A 25000-nucleotide genomic window follows, 5' to 3' on the forward strand; every position below is an offset into this window, starting at 1 on the left:
AATAATACAACACTAAAAGGCGAATTTATCGAGGGGGACTGTTTTATCGGTCCTTTATTATGCTAAATGAGTAGCTTTTGGGTATTGTTGTGATCCACGTTGGCAATTATATAAAGAGTGGGATTGAACAGTAAAATTATTGGTTCAGCTAACGCCTTTTCTTGTGGCCTTTTATTGAGTTGAAAGCTTTATGGCTGTGTTGACACAGCTGCACAAAGGCTTTCTTTCTGTTGGTAATTAAAGAGAATATCACTTTACGCTTTTCACGGGAAGAAGGCATATGTAAATTTTGCTTCGACTCTCGCATATGCATGAGCTTGCAGTCATTATGTGTCGTTTGCTATCACAAGAAAAACACTTTTTAACACAGCACGTTTTCCCGCGATGGTTTCTGTTTTTTTTTTATCTCTGGGAATTATAAACAGACAGCGTGAGATAATGAGACTTCAAAATGAGCTGCAAAAATTTTGTGGAAAGCTTATCGCGTGTTTCTCGCTTAAGTGAACGCCTTCTTTTGATTGTGGAGTGACAAGAATATTTTCTAGTGCAAACATGACTAATTGTCAGAGAAAAGTTACAATTAAGGCCAAGCGGACGAATTTTTTTTTGGCAAAACCGAGCTCGCTTTGTACATCCAAACAAAAGAAAAAAAACCGTTTGAAGAAATTATTTTGACAACAGAAGGACGATAAAATTAACAGCAAGTAACAGATGTGCCATCTTCGTTTACCAAGTGTCAAACATCAAGCCCTTTGAATAGCGAAGACTGAAGAAATCATTTCTAATGGATGAAAGAATATTTATAAAAATGTCTTTGCCTGTCAGAAACAAGGGTTTTTTGAGGGTTTGTGCTTCGCCACTAATCAGCAATTTATATCGCCCAGGAATAGAGCCAAAATGTTAATGAACCGCAGGGCCAGATCAGGTTTACGAACAATTTTGACAAGAGCTTTTCGACACCGTTTGTCCATTGCTTTCCATGTCAAGATTTCATATAGCTCACTTAAGTTGGAAAATGTGTGTATTTTAAAAATATTGAAAACGATAATAGCTTGCCTTTCACGTATGAGTGTGTGTACCATCCTTTTCTGTCATTGTCTCAATTCTTGACAGTATTTTCTGATTCTTTGATAAATCTGACAAGATAGCCTCTTGCAATTTCCTCCAGTAATTTCCTGAAGTAGTGTCAACCAATAATTCATTATGCTTTTGTCGTCACTTATATCTACAATCTCCGGGGTTTAGTTTCGGGATTGTCGAACTGAAAAACAAAGAAGAACGAGCTCTGCCAAATTAGAGCGCAACTCTTCTCGGGGAGGACCGCATTTACGCCTCAAATCGTTCCCTCTGAAACACCTTCGTAGTTAAGTGGTTTTGGAATTGGTACCTTCTATGCCCTCTCAAAGATGCCTCATGGAAAACAGTTTCAAGAGCTCTATTGCTGTCACGAGCGCATAACAGGTGAAAGAAGAGCAACGTGAATTAGTATTGCTAAGGGCTGTTGTAAGTATTTAAGTGAATGTGATGGGCTTTGTCAGCGTGCAAGTGTTGCGAGTGTCAAATTTCGAGGACCTGGCTGTTGTGAATTCTTCTCACGACGGTAAAGCCCTGGGCTTTTATCTGTACGATATTTCTTGAACAAATTAATTAAGCCTAAATAACTCGGATTTTAGGATCGACTCGCTATTCACGGTCTTATCGGTAAGTTAAGGGCAGTTTAAATCCTGCTCAAGTTTCCCATTTTGGTCTGTGGTGCTTTCAGATAGGAAGACAAACCTTATAACCTGCTGATAGCGTCCGATTAACTTAATTGCTTCTTGTCAAAGTAGTGAAACGGGAAAATCTCTCAGTAAGACCCGCTGTCGGTTAAAATAGCTGAAACACGAAAGTCAGTGTGACTTTTTTCTGAAGTTTCATTAAGAACCCCAAATACCTCGGCTCTTGCGCGGTAATGAAAATGAGAATTTTTATCCTAATGTCGGCATAAGAAATTCCTTTTTTTTTTTCGGTTGACAAATTTATTCGTGTACTCTAAGAAGGATTTAGGTCTCTATCATTATTAATCCTGTTGGGTTGAGCGTCCACCTTACTGTCCCATTGCAATTTCTTTTTGGCGATCGCGGTGCAATTTCATGTTACGCTTCCCGTGCATTCATTTCTATTCAATTCGCTACCAGATGTTTGCTTGTGATTCGCTTCGTTTTCTCAAAGATGTCAATTCCACTGAAAAGCAGTTTGACTTGGCGTATTTAGCATTCTTTCGTGATGTTTATTTAATCCAAGACACTGAGCTAACATTTCCTCCTATTTCCACCCACTATTTGCATAGTCGCTTCTTAGGGGCAGAATATGCCATGCATTTGTGAGAGAAACTAACGCGGTTGGCAAGCGGTACGGGGACTCGTTTGCAAGGTGTGGCGTGTATTAAAAAAAGTCGATCTCGGCAACCAGCAAAGTTAAAAAAAAAACAGTCAGCCTTCTTCATTGTTTGGCGAGAACACTAAAGTCAACAGTCCACGGCGCGAAGCTCTTATCCATATCATCTTTTCGATGGGAACTTGGAGTGGTTTCCCTAATATGTGTTTGGAGGAAATGGCTTGTCGAATATTGAGTGACACCAATAAAGCCATTGGAAAAAGCTCTGGGAAAGTGTCAAGTAGGTCTTTGTGATTTTTTTGACAGGAAACTAGCGTAGCAGGTGTTGCTATAAGCCTCTCTTTTTTGGCAGAATGCAAGTGTTAACCTCGAGGCCTTCACGAGAAAATTAGGCTGTCACAACGTTATTAATCCTTCGCGTATGCAAACCTGCCCGCCCATACCATTGGATCTTTTCAAGTGCATCAAGGGATGAAACTTGCAAATGTGATCGCCTTAACAACGTGTCGTATTCGTTACTGTCTTCTTCAATATTCTATTAGTACATACGACGTGTAACAGAATAAGGTCTTGAAGTGGCTCTCGCTAACGACAGTATTTTCATAGAAAACATGGCGTGCCTCTTTATTTCAGACCCTTCGTTAAACACGTCTGTTGGTTCGGAAGATGGCACGGGTGACAACACGGATGATGAACAATCAAAGAAGAGTCAGAAGAAACGAGGAATCTTCCCTAAAGCAGCGACAAATATCATGAAGGCATGGCTTTTCCAGCATTTAACGGTAAGATTCGCTCGCGGCGCCATTACTGTACTTGGCAGTCTATTGACGCTTGAACACATTTCCCTAAAATGAGCAAAGTTCATTCGAGAACACCAAACACTGACAGAATTTTTCAGCTTTTGATGGCAATGTTTTTTTTTGTTTTGTACCCCAATTGATTGGTGCCACAAAATGATTTAAGTCACCGAGAAACCAAAAGCAGAGCCCATTTCATCCTCTTAAAAAGATTAATGGAACCTACCAATTTTTTTCACAAAGGCTCGAATAAAGACTTTTTTTTTTCATTTACAACATACTTAAAGCACAATTGAACTGAACAATTACTCTTCTTTAACGCCAGGGGTCTTGAATTTGTTAGAGCACGACAACTCGAAATGAGTTGAACTGGTGGATACATTGATCTTAAAAGAAGACACTTGTTGGCATCTTTTTCCTCATCAAGACCTGTCTCGCGGCGTTTACCTTCTCAAGAACTGTACTTGAAAGGTTGATCTTGATAATAACCTAAGCCGGGTTTTTCCTTAGTCAGTTCAAGTTGACTACTTCTGTTTTGGTTTTAAAGTAATTGCGGAAGTCGTATCTGTTTGTCGTGTTTTTTGTTACTGTAATTTTCCTTTGAAGTTATCCCTTGAAGTTATAGCTTTTCTCAGTACGATAATTGTGCATCACCACAATGGTCTTGCTAGTGCACTGATTAAACGAGTTTTTAATAACTTATTTTTTAGCACCCGTACCCGTCAGAAGAACAAAAGAGATCTTTGGCTCAAGAAACCGGATTGACTATTCTTCAAGTTAACAACTGGTGAGTGCGGAAAGTTAAAGATACCAATAGATCGTTTCAAGTAGTATGAAAGCCCAAAAATTGTCTATCGTTTGGCGTGAAAAGTAACAAAAGGAGTTAAATTAACATAAATTGACGACAGAAAGAATATTTGAGAAGTTTGTCATATCATTTCCTGAAAGGTAGCTTCCTTTTGTGTGCTTTCGGTTTATGTTAATATTGAAATTGTTGATTTCATTTTACAGGTTCATCAATGCAAGAAGACGTATTGTTCAGCCGATGATTGATGCCTCAAACAGAGCAGGAAAGTCACCGGTTGTCACCGTTTTCAAGTCAAGACGCCGGAAAAACTCTTTAGGTCAAGGTCTTCCTTCCCCAGGCCCAAGATTCGGGCCTCCAGGAGCACCCCCAGGCTATTATCCAGAGCAACATCACCCGCCTCCCCATCCAAATTACCACATTGACGGTGGAGTTCCACAGCCAGCACATTTTGGTCCAAGAGGGTACATTCAAAGCGGCGATCCCTCTGTGAGTGGAGTGGGTACTATTCCTCCCATGTCTGCAATGACAGGAGGGCCACATTCGATGCATGCTCAAATGCCAGCTCATGCCTACAGATCACCAATGCCTCCAACATCAGTACACCAAACCCAGCCAATGTACATCCCTGGACATCCTCATGCCATGATGATGCCCCCACCTGGGCATCCCCACGCACATCCTCATCACCCCGGCCACCCGGGTCATCCAGGACACCCGGGGACGCAGCTTATACCTTCCACGCAAACTTCGCCCACTTTAATTTCATCTGAAAATGTCCTGTCGATGTCGCAGCCTGTAATGGATATGCACTCAAGTTAAACGTTGAAAGAGAAATGGACAATGTTAACTGATAAACCACTGCTTTGTTTTGCGTTGCCCTTCGATAGCGCTTTTGACTAGTATTTTTAGACAATGCAAAATCCATAAAAAGAGAATTATTGGTAATATTTTCTGAAAGTTTGTAAAACTTTCAGTTTTTATAGAAAAATTCATTGAATAGAAATTGCATGTTACAGAGTTCCCATTCAAGATGACCTTGTCTTCGTGTGTTGATTCTCTCCTCACAATCTTCCTTTCAAAAAGGAGATATAAGAAATGGATGAATCCGCCGTTTTTGTATGATTTTAAAATAGTTTGTTCCAAAAAAAAAGGTGTTGATGTTGATATGATGTACCATATTTGAGTAATAACGACATTTTCTTAGTATTTTGTTTATATGTGATGCTATTTTGTAAATGCAAATAGATAGACTTTTAAAATTAGCCCAGATATATTATATATATGATGACGATGATTGAAAATTATGTATTTCTAAAATGAGAATTGAATGACAGAGAAATATAATTGTTCTATGTTATCCTGTGTTTCGCTTTTTGTTTTAACTAAAACTCTTCGTAGAGACGTTCAATAACTCAATTGAGTAGTGTTGATTGATGTTTCAATTATTTGTTAGAAAATATTTCTATTTCAAAGTTGTATCTTGCTACTCAGTGGTCTTCAAAGGCGTACGTTATCTCGGAACACTTAAACACCGAAAACCCGACAATATAATTTTTTAGTTATCTGTCAAATTAATAACTCTCCATCTTAACGTTTCATACAAACAACTCTCAAAAGATAACGGCCAGCAGAAAAGTTTAAGGTTACATCCCGGTTCTCCAAAAGAGGGTTTTACAAACTGACCTTCCCTGCCAAAATTGAGTCCAAATACATACCATAACTACATTCAAAACGGCAAGTGGAGATTACTGTAGTACACAGCAGGCATCGAAAGGTGTATTTGTTCCGCTTTGGGTGTTTCTTTATTAAAGGCTAAGAATTTCGGTGTCAGTTAGTTTTCGCTTGCAAATAAAAGAGAAAAAATGGGTTGTCGGGGATAATCAGAACACTTGAAGCTTGGACGCGTCTTTCTTTTGTCAGCGACTGGTGCAAGCCGGGCTTCACTGATGTTACGCGCACAACCGCTTGCTCATACAAGATCGACAAAGGACAACTCCTGGCAAAACCTTTTCAATATTAAGTCCAAACTACAGCGCATAAGACAGCTGTGTCGCGGAATAGCTACATATAGATACTTTCCTATTCACTGACTCAGACTGGTGTACAATTTGTACATTCTCAACGGAGAAAATAGTGGGACGATTAACACAGCCGTGTCAAAGAAAACTTCAAATGCCCCGAGAATACACTAAAATGAAACCTGTAACGAAGAATTTCAAAAGCAGAGAGGGCCCCACAAAACAAATAGCTTCCTTTTAATGTCACAACGTAATTTTTTGTACGAAAAATAGCGGCAACTGGTGACCATTTCTCCAGGTTGTTTCCACGAGGCGGAGCCTAACGTTTGTCAGGTTGTGGCAATTCAATTTACCTTGTATTTTTTTCAAATTGAAGGAGTGGAAAACAACTGACACCATAACAACACGTAATTTCTTAAGATGTTGTAAAGCCTGTGAATAGGAAGTTCAACCCCTAAATTGCCATACACCCATTGATGTTGCAGCTATTTCATCACCGGTACTTTTTCATAATGTTCATTTCTAAGGTTTTAAGTGCGTACCCAACTGAAACAAAAAGAAACTATTCAAGCGAATCAAGGCCATCACTTTAAGCCACGAATGTATGGAAATTCGTAAACGTTTGATATAACTCAAGGTTTCGAAAATTCAATAAGGTCCATGAGGGCGCTGGAGTTTCAGCCAGGTGTAACGCTGATGTAACTTGATAGCTCCGCTCAAGAAGTAAGTCTCGAATGAAAAACAAAAGACAGGTCATTGACAAGCCTTGAGATATTTGACAATTATGTCAAAGTAAAGATCTTTTTACGGTTATTAGAAACACATGCAGATAATTTTAGCATAGAAAGAGGAAGCCTATAGTCAACTTCAGTAAACCCGATACAATTGAGGTTTTTTTTCCGTACTCGGCTTAGATCTTGCCCAAGTGCCTAATATTTCAGGGACTGTGCTAACAGCTGAGAAGGATTCGTGATAAAGCGAGTCTTTCACTCCTTGAAGAAACCTTTTCACCGACCGTTCGAAAACTTTGTATTGACGTACATATTGTTTTAAAAGCAATGATAATTAGTAGCCAATAAGACACGTCAAACATTTCAGCAATCGCCCGAATTAGAAAAATACACTCTTCAGGGTCTTCGTCTGACACGCAAGTGTTTAAACGAAGGGAGTCATTCCCGGATTTCATGCAATACTTAGACTGGAACAGTTGACTTCGAATACCTAGTCCAATTTCTTTCTTATGAAATTGTAAAAAATATTCAAAAGTACTCCTTGTCATGAAGCTCAGCAGTCAATAGATAGCGGAAATACGATCTTCTGCCGATATAAGACGGCGTTATTCCAGAGCCGACATTGACAAGGTGTGGTGTGAATTATCTAAGGAAAGAGTTTTGAGATTGAAAGAAAACCATGGTTTTCGAGTTAATTTAAAGCAGATTCCGACGACGTCTAATTCTGTAAAACTACGTTTTATAGCGATGATGACAAGAGCTTAGCTGTGATAAGCTTATCAGTGATGCATGGATTATCGCCATAATTGCTATATCTGATATACGGTTACCCCTGAGAATACTTTTCAGAATAATGTTAGCAGAAAAAATTACACTCTTAATGCCACATAATTTTTTTCAATACATTGAAGGCGGTAGGTAGGAAAAAGGGCCTCTTATTTCACAGTCAAACAAAAGGTATTAAGCAAGACCCCAAGTGGTATTAAGCAGAAAAAATTACTCTTAATGCCACATAATTTTTTTCAATACATTGAAGGCGGTAGGTAGGAAAAAGGGCCTCTTATTTCACAGTCAAACAAAAAGTATTAAGCAAGACCTCCCAGTCACTTAACCATTAGTTATCATAGCCATAGATTCCGTAAGGGGGTATCACGAATGGACAGCGAGAAGCATTATCCACCGATGTAACAGTTTAAGATGCTAAGGATGGAAAATGAGTATGAGATGATTAGACTTCTTCGTAACATTTTAATTTTTGGTAACAGTGAAGTATTTCTTGTCTTCATAGATAGCCGAGTTCTCGCTACAAATGACAAAGCAAAGTACACCTGGTGTCAAGACAAGACAGGGAAAAGGGTCGGTCTCGCGCTCTTAATTTTTAGATTTATTCGTAACACCAAGCTATAATCGATCCTTTCAGCAAACAAAGACTGTAGAAAGAATCATGCTTCCCTTAAACACAGTAGTTATTTAAGGCATTTGTTGAGTCAAAATGAAGTAAGCGCGTTCATTTATTCTCCAATGTTAAGGGCTCCAAATAAAACTAAAGGTTTTCACTTAGGCAAACAAAAGATGCTCACAAAATGCGAATGTCCTAACACACCTTTTTCGTTGAAAGAACAATGCGTGGCTCGAGGTTACTACGCGTTACCACACATCGTTTTTGCATCAATTGTTTTTCAAATAAATAAAAATTTATTAGTTGCTGTTTCTTGCTTCCAGTCTAGCTCAAGTTAGAGCAAAGGACACACTTCAATCGGCTTCAAATTTAATTTTAACATCAAAAGTTTACTAGAAGCCTAATCTCCCTCCCCCTGTAATACTTTCATGTCAATGTGTACTTCTCCTCAGTACTAGTTTTTTGAATTGAGCCATCACGAAACCGAAACCAGTGATAATCTGATGGAGCCGTGTTTCTGCCAAAGGCGCCCACTGGTGTGCAGGCCAAGAAAAAACTGAAAAGCATACATTGTACAAGCCCTTTAAAGATCTCATTGCGAGCTTTCGTCTGCGTTTAACAAAATATTCAAGCTTCTATTTATTGTGTGAATTCCTTAGGTCTCGCATTTCGTGATGAATAGTATCTTCTGCAAGGTGTCCTGTCGCGGTCAAGCTGAGAGGCATACCAGCAGGGCACCAGACATAGTGCAGCTGTTCTGCTATGAAGTCCCGGTACTGCGTCTGATGGCATGTGGATATACTGTATTAAGTAACAGATGGTCTGCTCAAAGCAATGTTCTGAACACGTACGCTCTACATTAAAAGGGCCGCCTTTATAGGCAAGTTTTAGTAAGGTCAACGAGCATATTTAAACAAGCTTAAGAGTATCGAGAGTATAGGAATAGGCCAGCCTATCTAAACTACAGAACACCAACATCAATTATTTGTACGAACTCTCTAGCTTATTAAAGGATGGAGTTTTTTTTTCCCCGAAGTACGGACCTGCATAAACGATTTTTGTCTAGCCGCGTTTGACATGAACAATAGAGAGACTCAAATGCCCCTCGTTCCGAAAATATTGCGAATAATTTGTTCTCCCAGAAGGTATAGCATTTCCGTTTTTTCATGCTAATGCTATGAAGTGATCTGCGTGAAATTAGAGATGATTTCTTGCTACTCGAAAAATAATTCATATGAAGTTATCTCTTTCCTACAGCGCAGGTCATTAATTGCTCACAAGGCCAACACATTTGCAATTTCCCCGCCCTCCAGGCTCCCACAAGTACATTTCTGGTCAGTGATATTCACATCGTTTTGTTCAGACAGTGAAGTGAGGGCTTATTTGATGCTTCGTTACCACATTTCCCACCCAAAACTGTTCCTCAACAATACATCTTTATTTAGTGAATCCTTTACGTCTCTACTACTTTTCCCCTGTGAGGAATTAATTACAAGGGCGTTTTTGCAGGTAAAAGGAAACAAACACCACTACACACGCCAAAGAATGTGAAAATAAACTTGTCTTCCCCCAAAACAAACACCCGTTTCCCAGTTATTACCTCTCAATTCGTTTGTGTTCAGTTTTCAGCTAAGTCCTACGCACTGAAACTGGATGGCAAAAATAATCATTCGAAGTGACCGTCCACTGAAATTCTATTTCTTTCTTTAAGACAATATTTGTGAAGGATAAAGGAAAAAATGGTACACGTATTCACAGAAGACGACCTCGACAGTAACAAACACAGGAAATGTTCTATTTCGAATTTACTGCTTGAAAAACCTGGCATACAAACAGGGCAAATGACTTTAAATGTTTGTTTGTCACGTCTCACATACCCCTTCATATTTCCTGGTTCCTCGCCGCGCTTTATTTTACGCAAAACCAGTAGTATCATTACATGTGGGCAAACACGAAATAAAATATTACAGTGCGTTAGAAAACTTGCCAATCCTTTACCCCTGCGACACACAAACAAATGGCATCGCTGAATTATTAAACTAAATGTTCGTTAATGGCATGTGGGCGTAGGTACCGCGGATGCACCCCAAATCTCTGATACAATGAAACTTCTCAAATCTTTTCCTCCCATGAAAATCTCCCCATTGAATATTCACGTCCATTTGTATCTTTGGAGCAAGCAGGTCTTAAGTATTTGCAATGAGCTAAATAAAAACACTGGCCTTCGTTATCGCAAGAATGTATACCCTTGAAACTAGTGTTTACTTCCCCCTCGAGAAAATGTTCAACTCCCCCTTGACATTTTGCACATGGCGGTTCCACTGATAACAGTGTGTGGTGAAAGGAAGAGTGTACCAACGGGCCTTTCTGATCCTAAGCTTTAACCCGGCTTAAGCTAGTTCCACTTCGTCACTCGGTAGACAGGTGGTAACACGCATCTACGGGAAGAAAAAAACATTTCGTGTCAAAAAAATGAATACCAACAACCGTTTATGGCTTTCTGAGATGACACATCGTTTCGACGCAAGTGTGGTTGACAACGGAAATATTTCATTTCTGTTCAATGTTGCACGGGAGGAACTCAACAATCTGCTTTACCAAACGGAAAATCATCATCTCAATGGCAACCAGTCAGCTGAAAAAGTTTCCTTGCGTGAGAAAAGCTCATCCCCTCTATTCGTTACAGAATGTATTTAACGAATGGTTGCATTTCCACTTTTTGTTTCAATTACATGCGCCTGACCCAGGGAATCCGGCCTGGAGTACAGTCTTCGAAAAGACAAAAAAATGTAATTTTTTCCTAACCACACGCGACAAACAAGCTTTCTTTAGATTTGGAAATACATGCATCTCTCAATGGCCGTTTCACAGCAACTGAAACTGAATAGTTTATCAAATAACAAAATGCAATGACATTTACAGCAGGCGCAGACAAGGCTTTGAAACTACTCGACGAGAAGTATTAGTTGGAAATGAATCAGATATAAATACTACTCTTCTGAAAAGAAGCGACTCAGTGCTTGTACGAAGGGTATGTGTACAGGAAGAAATGTGTCGGAGTGTACAGTCAAACAGAAAAGCCTTTGGATTCATATTCATTTTAACTTTATGAAGCTGATTAAACTGTCCAAACTGAGGACAAAGACGTGGGTAGGTATACATACTGGTTAATTAACGGAGTCTCTCTCTCCGAGTGAAACAAATCTGTTGTTGTAAGCTAAGCCAGGGACAGTTAAGTTTGGTTTATCACCTTTTTGACAGAAAAGGAAACGATCCAACCCGTTTTAGATATTTACACTTTCCTGGCTGTGGGCAGAATATGTTATTCTTGCGTGGTTTCATCATGGCTTGAATTGTCAGTAGCCACACAAGAATTCCGTGTTGAGATTTACATGCATCGTGCCTTTTTCTAGGAAGAGTTTTCCTTTATTGCTGATTGCGTTTCAAAGCGATTGGATTTCGTTACCTGTAACAAATAAAGAATGCCGCGTGAAAAGAACACCCAGAAATATCTGGTAAAACAAAGTCACTGGCTTTCAAAAGCGAGTCCTTAACGAAGTTCCATGGTTTTGGCGCTGAATGTTAGGTGACTCCACTTTCTCACCGAAAACAGTGTCCACAAGCGCTTGAAGCAATAGTCGTTTGGAAAAGTGTTTTCCATTTTTGCATGGTTTCAAAGATGCTTTAAGTTTAGGTTACTATAGATCACACGTTTATGTGAGAAACTTAGACCGCACCATGATGTGTCTCGGACTGTCAAGCTTTCATTGTTGGTAGACAACAGCTTCTCAAGCGGGTGATATACTTCCCCAGTGTGACGCTTTTCCCATGAGTTTCGATTGCCCTATGATTGTACTACAGTGAGGACACAAATAATTTACCAGACCGTGTTGTATGCTTGTGTCTAAATGGGAAAGAGAGCTTTTTAGAGATTTCTGTTGCTGTTTCAGACTTTGTCATATGTCTAATCCGCGGTTCTTTGGAGTTTAAAATTCAAGATGCGTCGTAATTGTTTTACAGTTCAGAAATCATCTCACTTAGGAATATGTACTTTCTTCCACGTCTAAAATATTATGTTCTAAGGGAAGAACTACGTCCGCAAATTTATTCCTTTACTTTCTCACTAAAACTGATAAAAAGGCGAGCAGAACTTCTTTCTAGCATTTCTCTTGGCCAATGTATCAGTCGTGCCAAGTCAATGCCGTTCAATTTCAAGAATAACCGGTTACTGGCGGAGAAAACCCTAAAAACGTTTTGAAAAGGACACCCTCAATAACAGTTTTATTAGGCTTTGCTATCCTCACTGGCTTCCACAAAAGGCAACTACGCAATCGCAATTAAGGACAAGATACGTATCTAAATTCTGATATGACACAGGAACCCGGCAGCGAAAATCTTCGGTGGAATATGTGTTCGGGAGAGTCAAACTGGTCTAAGAATTTCGGTTCTACGTTGCCAGACTGCTGCAGATTTCTTTACTAAAACATCACCTAAAAGATTCGCAACCCAGGGAAAAGTAGTCCCGTTTTTGGAAGGGATATTTTGCAATTTTTGGCACTTAAAAAGGTCACCTAGTAGTTTCAGATGAGCAAATGGTTCGGTTGGAAGTTCTTGGAAGATGAGGTTCGGCTAGCAATTTCTAAAAATTTCGGACACTTCAATTTTCAGATACGATATCCGCACAGATTAGACAGTCTTTATACATTACAAGGTGCTTAGAAATGTCTCTCAAAGGCTTTTGGCTTGCCCTTAATATGAGTATCGGCCACTAAATTCCAACGCATAAAATTGTCTTTCATGATGTGGGAGCCTTTGACCCCCAAGTACTCTGTGAAAATAGCATTATCAGTTGGTGGGCTAACCCCAAAAATGTCGAATTAATGAAAAGAAAATGACCCACATGACATTTCGGAAGAGCGGGAGAATGCCTGTACACTGTACGCGGCAGAACTGAAATTTTGCCATAGATCGACTAACGAGTTCCTTTTCACGATCGACACCTGATGCAATTTTGGAAGGAGATGACGTTTCAAAGAAATAGTTTCGCCGCATAAGCACTAAACTAACAAACACCATTTTTCAGTCGGCAGTATTCATGTTTAAACTGATGGTGTTAACATTTCTAATTATTTCCGCGCGTGTTTATTTTCTTGCGCTGCTTGACGTTAATTAAACTTTATTTGTTTCCTAGACTTTGTGGTTTCTTCAGAAATGAAGAGAATTTTCTTAGAGAGCCGGTAACAAAGAAGTTAATTAATTCATCAGTTTCGAAATTTTCAATGAGGACAATGTAAACACACGAGATTGATGTAAAACGATGTCATTAGTCTTTTAGATTGTACTTTCTTTTAACAGTGACTCTAGCTCAAACCTCCCCTCTCAAAAGTTTAAAATAACTCTTGAAGCAATCAAACTGACATAATCTTGTACTTTGCGAGAAATTCGATGCCTCACAATCTATCTTGCCCTTTTAGTGTTAATTGTATTATTCCGGTATCATCAAAGGGATTCTCTAAGAACGACCCACCAAAACGCTACAGTAGCTTAGAGAAGACACCATGTAATCAATCCTTTAAGAAACTCTACAGATAAGAAAACCTCTCAAATATAATAATACGATTAGGTCCTTGAAGCGATATCCAACAGCCTCTAACTCCACTTTGAATGACACTCAAAAGAAACAATCTTATCAAGCTTTACAGACAAAAAGTTGAAGAAAGCCGCTCCTTTGTTTCTGATGAGGCTAATTTAAAACTGGATAAAGCGCTGAGACAGGAATTAAATTCATTTAAGTTGTCTTTCTATGGACACAAAGGCTCCTTTCGATTCAATACAACTGGTAGAATTTGAGAAGAGAGGGATTTATCTTTATCGTATTATTCACTAGACCCAGTGAATAGTTGCGTCGATAACTCAACAAAGAACTCCGCCTACCGCGTATTTTGGCTGGTAACCAACGACGCAAGCAATGTTTAAAAAAAGCTTTCAGTGGAAGCAAAGTTGACCGTGTGTAAAACTAATCAAATAAAAGTGTTAGTTCCAAAAGCGCAATATGATGAAGTGGAAACTAAAGATAAGACTTTTTCCAGAAAGATGCTATTAAACCGTCCCTTTTGGAGATGTTCACTCAGTTCTGTAATATACATAAACATAAATACCATGTTTTTAAGATACGCTTTCATCTTAGAGTAGGGCTATCGCGGAAGTCATTATTTCATCTGAATCACGGCTTACAAAGGGTCAAACTTACGCTCCTGTTAAACTCTCAAATACCGTTTCGAATCATGAAGCAATCAGCAAAGCCACAAATGTCAACAACTAGAGACCAGGTAAGTCAAGGTGTGTTACAATCCGCAAACAAGCGAACTATCATCATCGCTCAGTCGCGACCCTCGACTGTGATGAGTTTCCCTTGATACTGCTGCGGAATAACCCACAAAATACTAGTCATGGGTGGTCGGTTCATTGGCTCAAATGTCCTATTTAGAATGAATTTGGCAAATGGCCTAACTCTATTGGTTTTGAAAGAGCCGGATTAGTCGCTAAATAGTAATTAATATTCATCCGCTGAATAGAGATACCCACCCTTCAAACAACCGAAGCATGGCCCATGAAAGCAAGTCCCCTATGTTAAGTAGCACAGAAATATTGAACCGGAAGATGCATATTTTAGGTCTTTGGATGGAGCGCTACACAAATATAATTTTTTTGTTACTAGGCTGGGATGCGTGAAATTCAGAAAGAGAGAGATAGAGAGCAACAACAAGAACAACAATTGCGGAGTTCTTATTGTAGACTATAATTACTATGACCCAACCCAGTCCCTCCGCACCTGAGGAAAACTATCTTTCTTCCCACTTCCCGTTCATTACTTTTGTGATGTATACGTTTGTGAACTAAAACCTGAGTGTTTGTGAAATTTCACAGTTGTAAAAATAATTTTTATACTGATTTTGATTTTGTTGTAGATACGTCCTTGTGACTTTGTGAGATACTGACAGTAAGGGAAATTTGCACAGAGACCATGCACCAAAAGATTAATCAAAAAGAAAATGTTAGCCATGTAACCAGATTTAATCCATAGCATACTTTCAGTATTACATTATGTACAACATGTATGTATGGGCATAGAAATGAGGTGGCTTAACAAAGTATAAAGTTATCGGAGGTTAGCTTTGCAACTTCGTTTTCTGACAAACTAAACGTGATTTTAGAAGATATTATATATTGCTTGAAAATCATATAAAAAACCTTTTAAACGCCGGCCCATTATGTCCCTTATCTCAATGCATGAGCATGGTGAACACAAAAAGCTTGTCTGGAAAGCAAGTGCATGCAGCAAAATTGTGTCGACAATTTAGCATTATTGCCAAAACAAGAGCTTGGGCAGCTAAAAAGTGCAAAAAAGGTTATTTTGAGGACTTGTATGCAGTACACAAGTTTCACCATGCTCTATTAATATTCACTGTTGATATACAGTGCATCATTCTAGTGAGGAAAAAGGTCAAGTATTCAACCCTTTCAAGGTCATAATAAGCACTTAACGACTGGCCCAAAGGGCAACAGTGAGTTTTGTTTCCCCGAGACCCCCAATGATCCCCGGGGCAAAGCCGAGGGGAACATTGAGGGTCGAGGGGAAACACAACTCACTGTTTCCCGTGGAGCCAGTCATTAAGTGTGTTTTGTTATACCTCCCAACTCAAAATAAAACAATCATGAAGGCATTTTACACGGAATTTGCCGCTGTTTTAAAGGTGCATCTCCTGATCACGTGCGAGTCGAAAGTTTAAGTCGTTGTTTCCCCAGGGAGTTAATGAGTTTTTCTTCGCCTTGGGGAGTTAGTGAGTTTTGACCCATGACACGATCTACTCCAATCGGAAAACATATTTGAGTTTGGAGGCATAACAATTCACTTTGTTGAGAGCTCTGAAATATTTAACAAAGTTCAATGTGCACAACGTACGGCAATAATAATAAAAGTTAAAAAAATGATCGTCCTTCAAATGAGAATTTATGAAAAGAGTGCATATTCAGTCTTCATGTCGACGTTGATGTGGCCATGGATACAATGTGGTGAGAGGGTCGGGTGGACCAAAATTCAGTTTACTTGAATGAGGTGGCACAGATCTTGAGGGGGCATGTTTGACACAGCTGGGCCAAAACGACAAGATGCATCACCAGAAATCTGATGAAACGCAAGCTCAAATAAGACATATGAAATCTTTTTCTCTGCAATGATTCTTCTTCTTTGGTCAAGACTTGCAAGCCTTCCTGCAATATACAGACTAAAGCTTGTGTCTACATCGTTTGAATGAGACCCGGGGAATGAGATGCGTCTTGAGGTTCCTTCAGGGCTTTCATGCATTCATTCACCAGTTCTTGTTGGCTGGTATACACTCCATGTTTCAGCTTTTGCTTCTTTGTAGCTACACTTGGTGTCTTTAATGGTTCCTGGGGATCATCAGATGGGTCAATAATCTCCACAAAACTCTTCATACTATCCCTTCTCTGTCTTGCATTCATAGAGGGCACTAGGAACTGCAGGGCACTCCAGAAAATCCAGGTTGGCATGTAAAGGTCATCCGTGCTCTGTCCAGATTTCATAGTATTCTCTCTTTTAATATTTTGGCCAAGCACGTGAAGGAGGGAAGTCAGCTCGCCATTCTATAAGCCAAGAATGTTCTGAAATACGTAAAAACTCATTTTGTTATTCATTGGGCCATGCTTGTAGATACAACTATTCACTTTAATTTATATGAGATCTCATTGGAGAGTATTTCTTCCTGAAGTAAAATGAATTACGCTGTCAAAAAGAGACGCTTGAATTTTATGATTTGACGTGCAACATTTTAACCAAACAAAAAGAAAAGCGAGGTCTCTCACTTGCACTCTTTTTAAAAGTGCCCTGAACTTCGTTCTCTCGCGGGAAAATGTTGGATTCTGCTTCCAAAAAATATAAAGGTGAATGGACAAGCCGAAACCCTACGCAAGAGTACTAAAAAAAAACGCACACTCACACCGAGACACACCGCGCACCGGTGGCTCAGTTGGTTGAGCACCGGGCTGCCATGCGGGAGGTCGTGAGTTCGACTCCGGCCGGACCAACACTCAGGGTCTTTAAATAACTGAAGAGAAAGTGCTGCCTTTGTAATTACATCCGCAAATGGTTAGACTTTCAAGTCTTCTCGGATAAGGACGATAAGCCGGAGGTCCCGTCTCACAAATAACTTCCATGTTCATTAGTTCCCTGTGGGACGTTAAAGAACCCACACACTATTCGAGAAGAGTAGGGGATGAAGTTCCCGGTGTTGTGGCTGTCCTCTGTGTGTATATAGGTGGGTATAGCAGGTCCACATCAGCTGAATAGCTGCCAAAACTTCAACCTGCTTAAACAAATAAATAACAAACAACAACCTACATATTATCAAGGAAGAAGCCGGTGCCTTACCTCAATTTCGGATTTGGCTTTGGCCGTCACTTCCCTATTGTGGTATTCTTTCACGGAAACATTCCAGAGGAAAGGTCTTGGCCTCATATAAGTCAATAAGTTCAAAAATTTCCTCATGACTCCACTTCTTTTCACAACCTTAGCGTTGTCCTTGGACCACGAATCCGACGCCATATTATGTTGTTCTTTTTTATCTGAGCCCGCGGACCGCAAAACTCTCGTGCGCGGCCAAACGAGACAAAACTCTCGAGAACAAATTCGATGAGAGCTTTCGAGAGTCGATGAGGGGTGCTGGCCAAACGAGAGGGAGAGTTTCAACTCTCGTCAACTCTCGCTCTCGTTTCGCCAGGGCTAAGGGGTCATTACAAGCAGTGTTCACGGCATCGGAAACCGTTCATCACAACTGCATCGTTCCCACCGGAATCGAATTTTCACCCCTGAGGTGCCATCTTGCCCATCTTGAGAATGGTTCCTTGTCAGCATTCGATTCGATTATAATGATAAGAAAAAGAGGCCAAATATTTTACTTTCAGGACAAGCATTTTCTTCCGGAAGCTCGGAAGCTCGGCTAAATATTTCACTTTCAGGCCCGAGGAAGATATGAAGAGAGACCAAAGATTTTAGGCCCAGGGAGGCTAGGAAACGAGACCAAACATTTTACTTCCAGGCTCGGGGAAGATAGGAAGTCAGGCTGCATATGTTCACATCCAGGCCCAAAAAGCAAGTTAAGAAGCGAGGCCAAAAGTTTTACTTCCAGGCCCAAGGAAGCTAGGAATCGAGGTAAAACATTTTACTTCCAGGCCCAATGACGCTGGGAAACGAGGCCAAGTATTTTACTTCCAGGCCCAAAGAAGATATGAAGCGAGTGCATGACCTAAAACAATAGTACATCAGCACTCATTAAAGGAGCCAATGCTACTGGCAATGCACCTATATCAGTTTTGAAAGTTTACCGGCATCCATACTTTATTATTGTCTGTTTTTTTCTTAGACTTTCTGTTGTATAACTAATGCCTTTGGCACTGATGGGGACTTAATCATGTGTCAACTGATTTTAATCTAGTACTATAACATCATTTTCAAAAGGCCACCGATGTTTGGTGTGACATCCATCTGAGAATATGTACAGTGTCTTTACCGACTAAAACGGTACTGTGGTCAGTTTTAGCTTAAGCGGTGCGGTATTTTGGAACAGTTTTCCTTCAGATCACTGACTGGCAGATATGCCATCCCTGATCAACTGAGTCAGACTATCATCTTATGTAAGCCATGTACTTTTTGTTGTTTCAACAAAGTATTGGACTCGACTCCGTTTTCGGACTTCAGACTTTTTTTTCATTATTACTTTTTTTCGGGGCGCGCTCTAGCTGCGCATGCGTAAGATTTCTCTGTCTCGAAGAAGGCAGTTCAAGTGGGATTCGAACTCGGTACCTCTTACTTCAGAGGCAATCGCGATGCGCACGAAACCACGGAAGTCTACGTGACAGATTAACGGGGAAATATGTATTAAAGAATTGAGTGCGTGACCGCAAACCAGTTTTTGTGTTTTCGTTGCATGCAATGCAATATCCGGTTTAATATCGTATGACTCTGTAACAGATCTCGCAATTTTATAATTCTCCCAGTACTGTTAAGAAAAAGTATTAAATATTTTTAAATATCATCGTAGAGACTTGCAAAGCATCTGTTTTCTGGTTTTGATTGGAATCAATGTCGTTAACAACAGTTTTAAATGTAAGCAAATATCCACGATCGCACTTAACCCTATTATTGGGTCACGAAATGGACTTGAGGCTTTGGACTACGGTAACTGGATATTTACCAAGATATTTTAACATAAAAACCCCCACTGAAATACTGTGAACTTAAAGGAAGTCGGCTAAAAGTCCTTCGAACAAAGTGAAGGCTACCCATAGCCTCTTGTTTAAGTTGTTTTTAAGAGTAGATATAGATAGGAATTGGGATAGGAATGAAGTGGGTAGTTTCTAAAGGAACTGTGGTGCTGCGTCGGTGGGGAAGTAGTATACAAAAATTTGGTTTTATCAACGGAGTTGATAATGTAAATTGGCCACCGTACAGAGATTCTAAAAGCTGACGTTTCGAGCGTCATCCCTTCGTCAGAGCGAATCGAGGAATTATGGGTTACGTGTAGTTGGTATACTGAACTTAGTGTATGACGTAACTGATGAATTTACCGTGTTAAAGAAAAGTTCACATACATACATACCTATATTCATACTCGATACATAATATATATTGTTTAAATCATGTTAAATCGAGCTTGATGATAAACTTTCTTTATTATTATTATTATTATTATTATTATTATTATTATTATTATTTCTATTACTATTTTTATTCATTCATTTTATTTACTCCATTTCATAAATATTACAAGAATACCAACGGACCCATCATGAAAAAAAACAATGGACGAGGGTCATAACATTAATTAGTAAGGCCTGGTTCACAGGTCCGATACAAACAAAAATGCAAACGCAAACGCAAATGAAGCCACACGTCCAATGCAAACTCAAGGGAAGTGAGACACACAGGCGCATTTTAAGTCTACTTTCCAAGATGGTGGACTGGAATGAACGAGTGTGTTTTCCAGTTCCAATGCCTTGCTTTTTGTGTCAACGGTATTTAGCACTGGGGTCCTAATTGGGGACACCGATGTACAGAAATCAAATCAAATTAAATTCTATTCATATCAAATCGTACGTTGGTTTTTGAGCAGAGGAGAGGGCATAACCTCTTGGAGCAGAGTAGAGAACCAACAAACTTTATATTAAGTTTCATTACGACAAGTCACAAGGGACAAGAGTTTGACAAATTTGGACTGAAGGTTGCATCATTTGTAAGATGGTGGAATTTCGGTTATTCCCGTTTTCATGCGAGCCCACGCACTTATTCACCACATCACTAGCACGGTCATTGGTTCGACTCTAGTTCAAGCCTGCATTTGCCACCTCAAGTTGCCTATCTGACGGTGATGATTTTAACAGCTTTCAGCTCATGAAGAACAAGGAAAACAAGACAACTCGACAAGTTTATAGAAAGTTATGTTTGTTAACCACAAAAATGTCCTGTCCTTCTCATCTTTGGATGAAGCCAAAGTTGCTGAAGTAGTAATGAAATATCACAACAAATCGGAACGTATGGGGAGCTTCACACCTTCCATCCTCTCTTGCTTATCTGCCAGCAGGTACAAAACACAGGTCACAGGTCATTGTTTTACCAATACAGAAAGTATCCTGAACATTCATAAAAGCTAAAAGTTAGCTTTATGAATGTTTAGGATACTTTCTGTATTGGTGAAACAATGACCTGTGACCTGTATTTTGTAGCTGCCGTCTGCAAAACATGCAATTTCCTCATATAACGCACGAAGAAGATCCTTTGCCACCATCTCCACCAGTTTTTTTTTTCAGTGAGCCACGCAATACAAAGAGGAAAGCTGAAAAATCACTGATATAAGCTTACAAAGAATTGAGCGATATGCGAACGTGTCATTTGAGAAACTAAATATTTTAAGCAAGAGCCGATACAACGTCGATTTAATTTTAGTGGTGTACACCACTGGTACACCACTAAAATCAACACCAATAAAATCAAATCTACGTTGTATCGGCTCTTGCTCAAAATATTTAGTTTCTCAACTTGTTATGACGCCGATCAGATCAAGCCACTGATCCAACGTACACCGACAGGAAGATTGCGCACGGTTGCTTGCTTCAAAACTCTGTCATTTGAACATTTCAACCGTTGTAGTTCGCAGATACTTTTTGAAGTTATTCAGCGTTAAAGTTACCTCTTTATGTTTTTAAATTTGCAGTACTCACAGTGTACCAAATAAAAAAGGAGACCCAACCCAACGGTTGTGGTCGGTTTTCCTGTCTCTCGGTGATCTGCTTGAAACTTGCTGTGCTCGTGTTGTTCGCGCAGGTAATGAATAAAAGTCTTGTATTCTTCCGGTTATCTCGCATCTGTGTACTATAAAAAGAAACTTAGCTACGAATAGCTATAACATACGTCTTTGAAATCCAGTAAAATACGTTTAAAATGAACATAAAGACCGAAAACTAATTCCGAAAAATGCCAAATTTTACCTTCGCATGCTGCTGTTCTTTCCCGCCGAATTCTCTCTTATAACGTATCCTGTGATTGGTTGTTTTTTATTCTCGCGACAAAAGAATATTTGTCATTGGTTTCTTTTAACTGCTCATGTTGCTTGTTGCTGTGGTGATAAGCTATGTCTGTCTGACATGGGCCGTTTCCTCGAGCACTGCATGAAAGAATAACAAGTACATGAACGATAGTAATGTTCTCCAGACAAAGCTCTCGGCCTTATACTGTCGGGAGCTTCCAAGCAAAGCTTGCTTTATTTGAGCAATTTATTCAAGAATTCACTTACGTGGACGAAGAACTCAACCCTGAAGAACGGCAACAAATCTTGCAAGCACGTCTGACAAATGGTAAGTTTGTAAAACAAAAAAAAAAAAGGAAAATCACTAAGCACTATTTAGTGTTTAACCGTAATTCCTCAAACCTTTTCATCGCTCTAAGCAGACGGAAAAGGGAATGCAATTAATTGTTTGCCATTTTACTAAGCGACGTCACGTAAATTATCTTATTTCGCCACTGTTTAATTTGTAGGTTACGAGCCTTTTTGTGAAGCCATTCGTAAGTTGTTTGGTAACGATGTTAGTACTCAAGATCTAAAAGCATTGTTCAGAAAAATCGCTCTCAATCCTGATGCACAAGTCGACTGGAGCGAGGTAAACCTAAAAATTGAGCTTAATTATTAACCTAATTACCTTTACTGTTTACATGCGTTTATGGGTGAGTGCTTATACCGTAGCACAAAACCCGTGTATTCCGTGGAGTAACTGCGGAATGTTTTTTGGGATTAATTAATTTTAAAGAAGATATCATTTCGAAGTTAGATCTGTGTATTTTGTCATGTCAAAGCAGTCCATAATGCTCTATGAAGAGTGAAATGATAGAATCATTTAACTTCGTTTAGAGCGAGTTTCAATTGAGTGTCGTAAAACCAAAACCAAAGTAATTACTTTGGCCAATCAAAAAGGACTGAGACAATCCCGCAAACCAATCAAAACTCGAAGTAATTACACGTAGCCGACACAAAGCGCGGGAAAATGTGCACGCGTGAGTCACGATTGGTTTTGGTTTCACTTCTGATTGGTTGAAAAAATGGCGCGAGAACTTTGAACCAATCACTGACTGAAGTAATCATAAACCAAAGTAATTATCTAATTACTTTCGACACTCAATTGAAAACCGCTCTATCTCTGAATTTAATCTAATTTAATGCAGGATTAGAGCGAGTTTCAACCGAGTGTGGTGAAACCAAAACCAAAGTAATTACTTTGGCCAGTCAAAAAGGATGGAGACATTTCCAGTAAACCTATCAAAACTTGAAGTAATTACACATAGTGCGGGAAATTGGTTTTGGTTTCACTTCTGATTGGTTAAAAAAGTGACGCAAGAACTTTGAACCAATCACTGAGTGAAGTAATGCAAAACCAAAGCAATTCACTAATTACTTTCAACACTCAATTGAAAACCGCTCTAAAAGAAGTTGCATGTAAGTTAAGTTGTTTTCTTTTTAGGACATGGTATTGAAACACCTACTGAAAATGAAAAAAAATTGTTGTTGTTAATTTATTGTTGAACTCTAGTTGTTTGGTATTGGTGGTTCCACTGATGAAGTTCCTGATTTGTTGTTAAATGAAGACACAACTTCAGTTATTACAACAAGCAAAAGACGATCTGTGGGGGAGGCTGGAGGTAACAATACACTTTCGCCAACTAGAAATCTTTGAACACGTAATTACTGCCGTTCCCTTTTAGTGGTTTATTTAAAATTTTTATCGTTTGGGTAGAATATCCTATTAGCCCCTGGCTATAACTTTTCTGCCAAAAACTCGCTCTAATAGGCAGTGGAGTAGCTTGTTGCATCTAATATCTGAGTATTTACCAATGCAACCATGTTACAACACAAAGGACAGACCTCCACTTCTGTAACTCCATGCTCTACTCTTTCCTTACGGTTTATAGGTTTTTTAACATCCCACAAGTTTACTCAGAAGCTCATGACCTTGAAGCATTTAACTCTGTTTTAGAGCTGGGGTTTTTTGAGTTTTATAATTTCCTTATTTGGATGTAATGTAGCTTGTGCATTTTTCCACGCATGCAGCATCGATCTTATTTTTGTCCATATATCCCCAGCTTTGTTCCAATGAAAAGAGTTTCAAGTTACACACTTTAAGGTCATGTGCTTCTTGTTTACTAAAATAATTAGAGTGTCGTGAGGTCAGGGCCTACATTTTATTTATCCTTATTCAAGACCCTGAGTGGGTCAAGACATAGGGGAACTTAATTTTGGGCCAATAGTTTGTTTATGTGTAGGATTCTGAGAGAAAAGTCACATAACCTGAAGAAGTTTAAAAAGTCTGGGAATTGTTGCACTCTTTCAAAAAGTTCTGTTCCAAAAAAAAAAAAACTTTTCCCCCCAAGATATTTTGTTAAATGGAAGCTTTAACTGCAGACATCTTTTTATACACTAGGTGACAAGAAACGACGTGATGTTGTACAGTGTATTGTCCATGTTCCCAAGTATGATTTTTACATCATTGCATCACAAAAGGGGATTATTTGCCAGTGGAGCAGCCGGGTACAACCATCTTCTACTTAAGTTTGTCTTTGATTTTCCACTTACTTGAGCTTGTGGTGCAGGAGCCTTAAAGGGGCAGCGTCGCGCTATATTAGTCAAACTTCATTTCAAACACTAAAAGACGTCTTTGCGTTAATGAAGACCAAAAAATAATGCTGTATTTTTGTTGCTAAAATACTGCATTTATAAATGGTGGCCAATAAATTATTCTTTTGTTTATGTGCGAATCACACCAACTAGCCTTGTTCTAAAGTAACCTTTTCTTTTGTTTTTCATTTGTGTTGCACACGTGAGCTTAAGTGCTAATTTAGATTTTTTCTCAGTTCTGACCCAAAACAGCAAATTTAGCATGACGGTGCCTGCCCCTTTAAATAAAAATTTAGAGTTTTTTTCCTGGGAGAGTGTCAAGACATTTTTTCAAATGCAAAATGAAATCCTGTCATTGCATCCACAACATCCCTATGGCTTGAAGGTGATAATTGTAACAAGCATCTTGACTGAGGTTAGAAGTTGATTTTTTTCAAGTGTGTGTGGTCAGGATGGAAAGTCCAACCTATAGTCTGACTCGTACTCTTATTACAGGGAGGACACTCGAATCATGAACACTTGATATTTGTTTGTACATTTTTGTACAGACTATAGAATGTGGGCTCGTCCTTTTGACAAGAGTATTTAATGTTTTTACACTTACAAAATGCTATACATGTAACACTATATATCATA

The 25000-nt window shown here is 39.2% G+C and overlaps 2 protein-coding genes and 2 long non-coding RNA genes across 15 annotated transcripts in view; 3 read left to right on the forward strand and 1 right to left on the reverse strand.

Annotated features, from left to right (window-relative positions):
- The window catches only part of LOC138027188 (homeobox protein Meis1-like), a 46794-nt gene extending 41456 nt beyond the window's left edge, over positions 1 to 5338 (forward strand). For all 11 annotated transcript variants that reach the window (XM_068874722.1, XM_068874725.1, XM_068874723.1 and 8 more), the window contains 3 exons: positions 3010 to 3158; positions 3884 to 3960; positions 4185 to 5338. In XM_068874722.1, coding sequence (XP_068730823.1) covers positions 3010 to 3158; positions 3884 to 3960; positions 4185 to 4800 — 842 coding nt within the window. In that variant the 3' untranslated portion in view covers positions 4801 to 5338. The remainder of the gene's footprint in view (positions 1 to 3009; positions 3159 to 3883; positions 3961 to 4184) is intronic.
- Positions 5339 to 7093: 1755 nt separating this feature from the next.
- LOC138027195 (uncharacterized) lies at positions 7094 to 9163 on the forward strand. The gene is made up of 3 exons (XR_011127421.1): positions 7094 to 7360; positions 8019 to 8086; positions 8789 to 9163. It is a non-coding gene; the product is annotated as an uncharacterized lncRNA (long non-coding RNA).
- A 642-nt stretch (positions 9164 to 9805) lies between these two features.
- Positions 9806 to 21476, reverse strand: LOC138027197 (uncharacterized). 2 transcript variants are annotated; one of them, XR_011127424.1, is made up of 2 exons: positions 21392 to 21476; positions 9806 to 10567 (listed from the first exon to the last, which is right to left on the reverse strand). It is a non-coding gene; the product is annotated as an uncharacterized lncRNA (long non-coding RNA). The 2 variants fall into 2 exon arrangements; XR_011127423.1 differs by lacking the exon at positions 21392 to 21476 and adding an exon at positions 10728 to 10817.
- Positions 21477 to 21816: 340 nt separating this feature from the next.
- Positions 21817 to 25000, forward strand: part of LOC138027187 (WD repeat-containing protein 64-like) — a 62866-nt gene continuing 59682 nt past the window's right edge. Inside the window, exons 1-4 of the mRNA XM_068874721.1 lie at positions 21817 to 22055; positions 22237 to 22358; positions 23283 to 23391; positions 24171 to 24277. Coding sequence (XP_068730822.1) covers positions 21902 to 22055; positions 22237 to 22358; positions 23283 to 23391; positions 24171 to 24277 — 492 coding nt within the window. The 5' untranslated portion in view covers positions 21817 to 21901. The remainder of the gene's footprint in view (positions 22056 to 22236; positions 22359 to 23282; positions 23392 to 24170; positions 24278 to 25000) is intronic.

Source organism: Montipora capricornis, chromosome 12 (assembly GCF_036669925.1).
Source record: "Montipora capricornis isolate CH-2021 chromosome 12, ASM3666992v2, whole genome shotgun sequence".
Taxonomy (NCBI): domain Eukaryota; kingdom Metazoa; phylum Cnidaria; class Anthozoa; order Scleractinia; family Acroporidae; genus Montipora; species Montipora capricornis.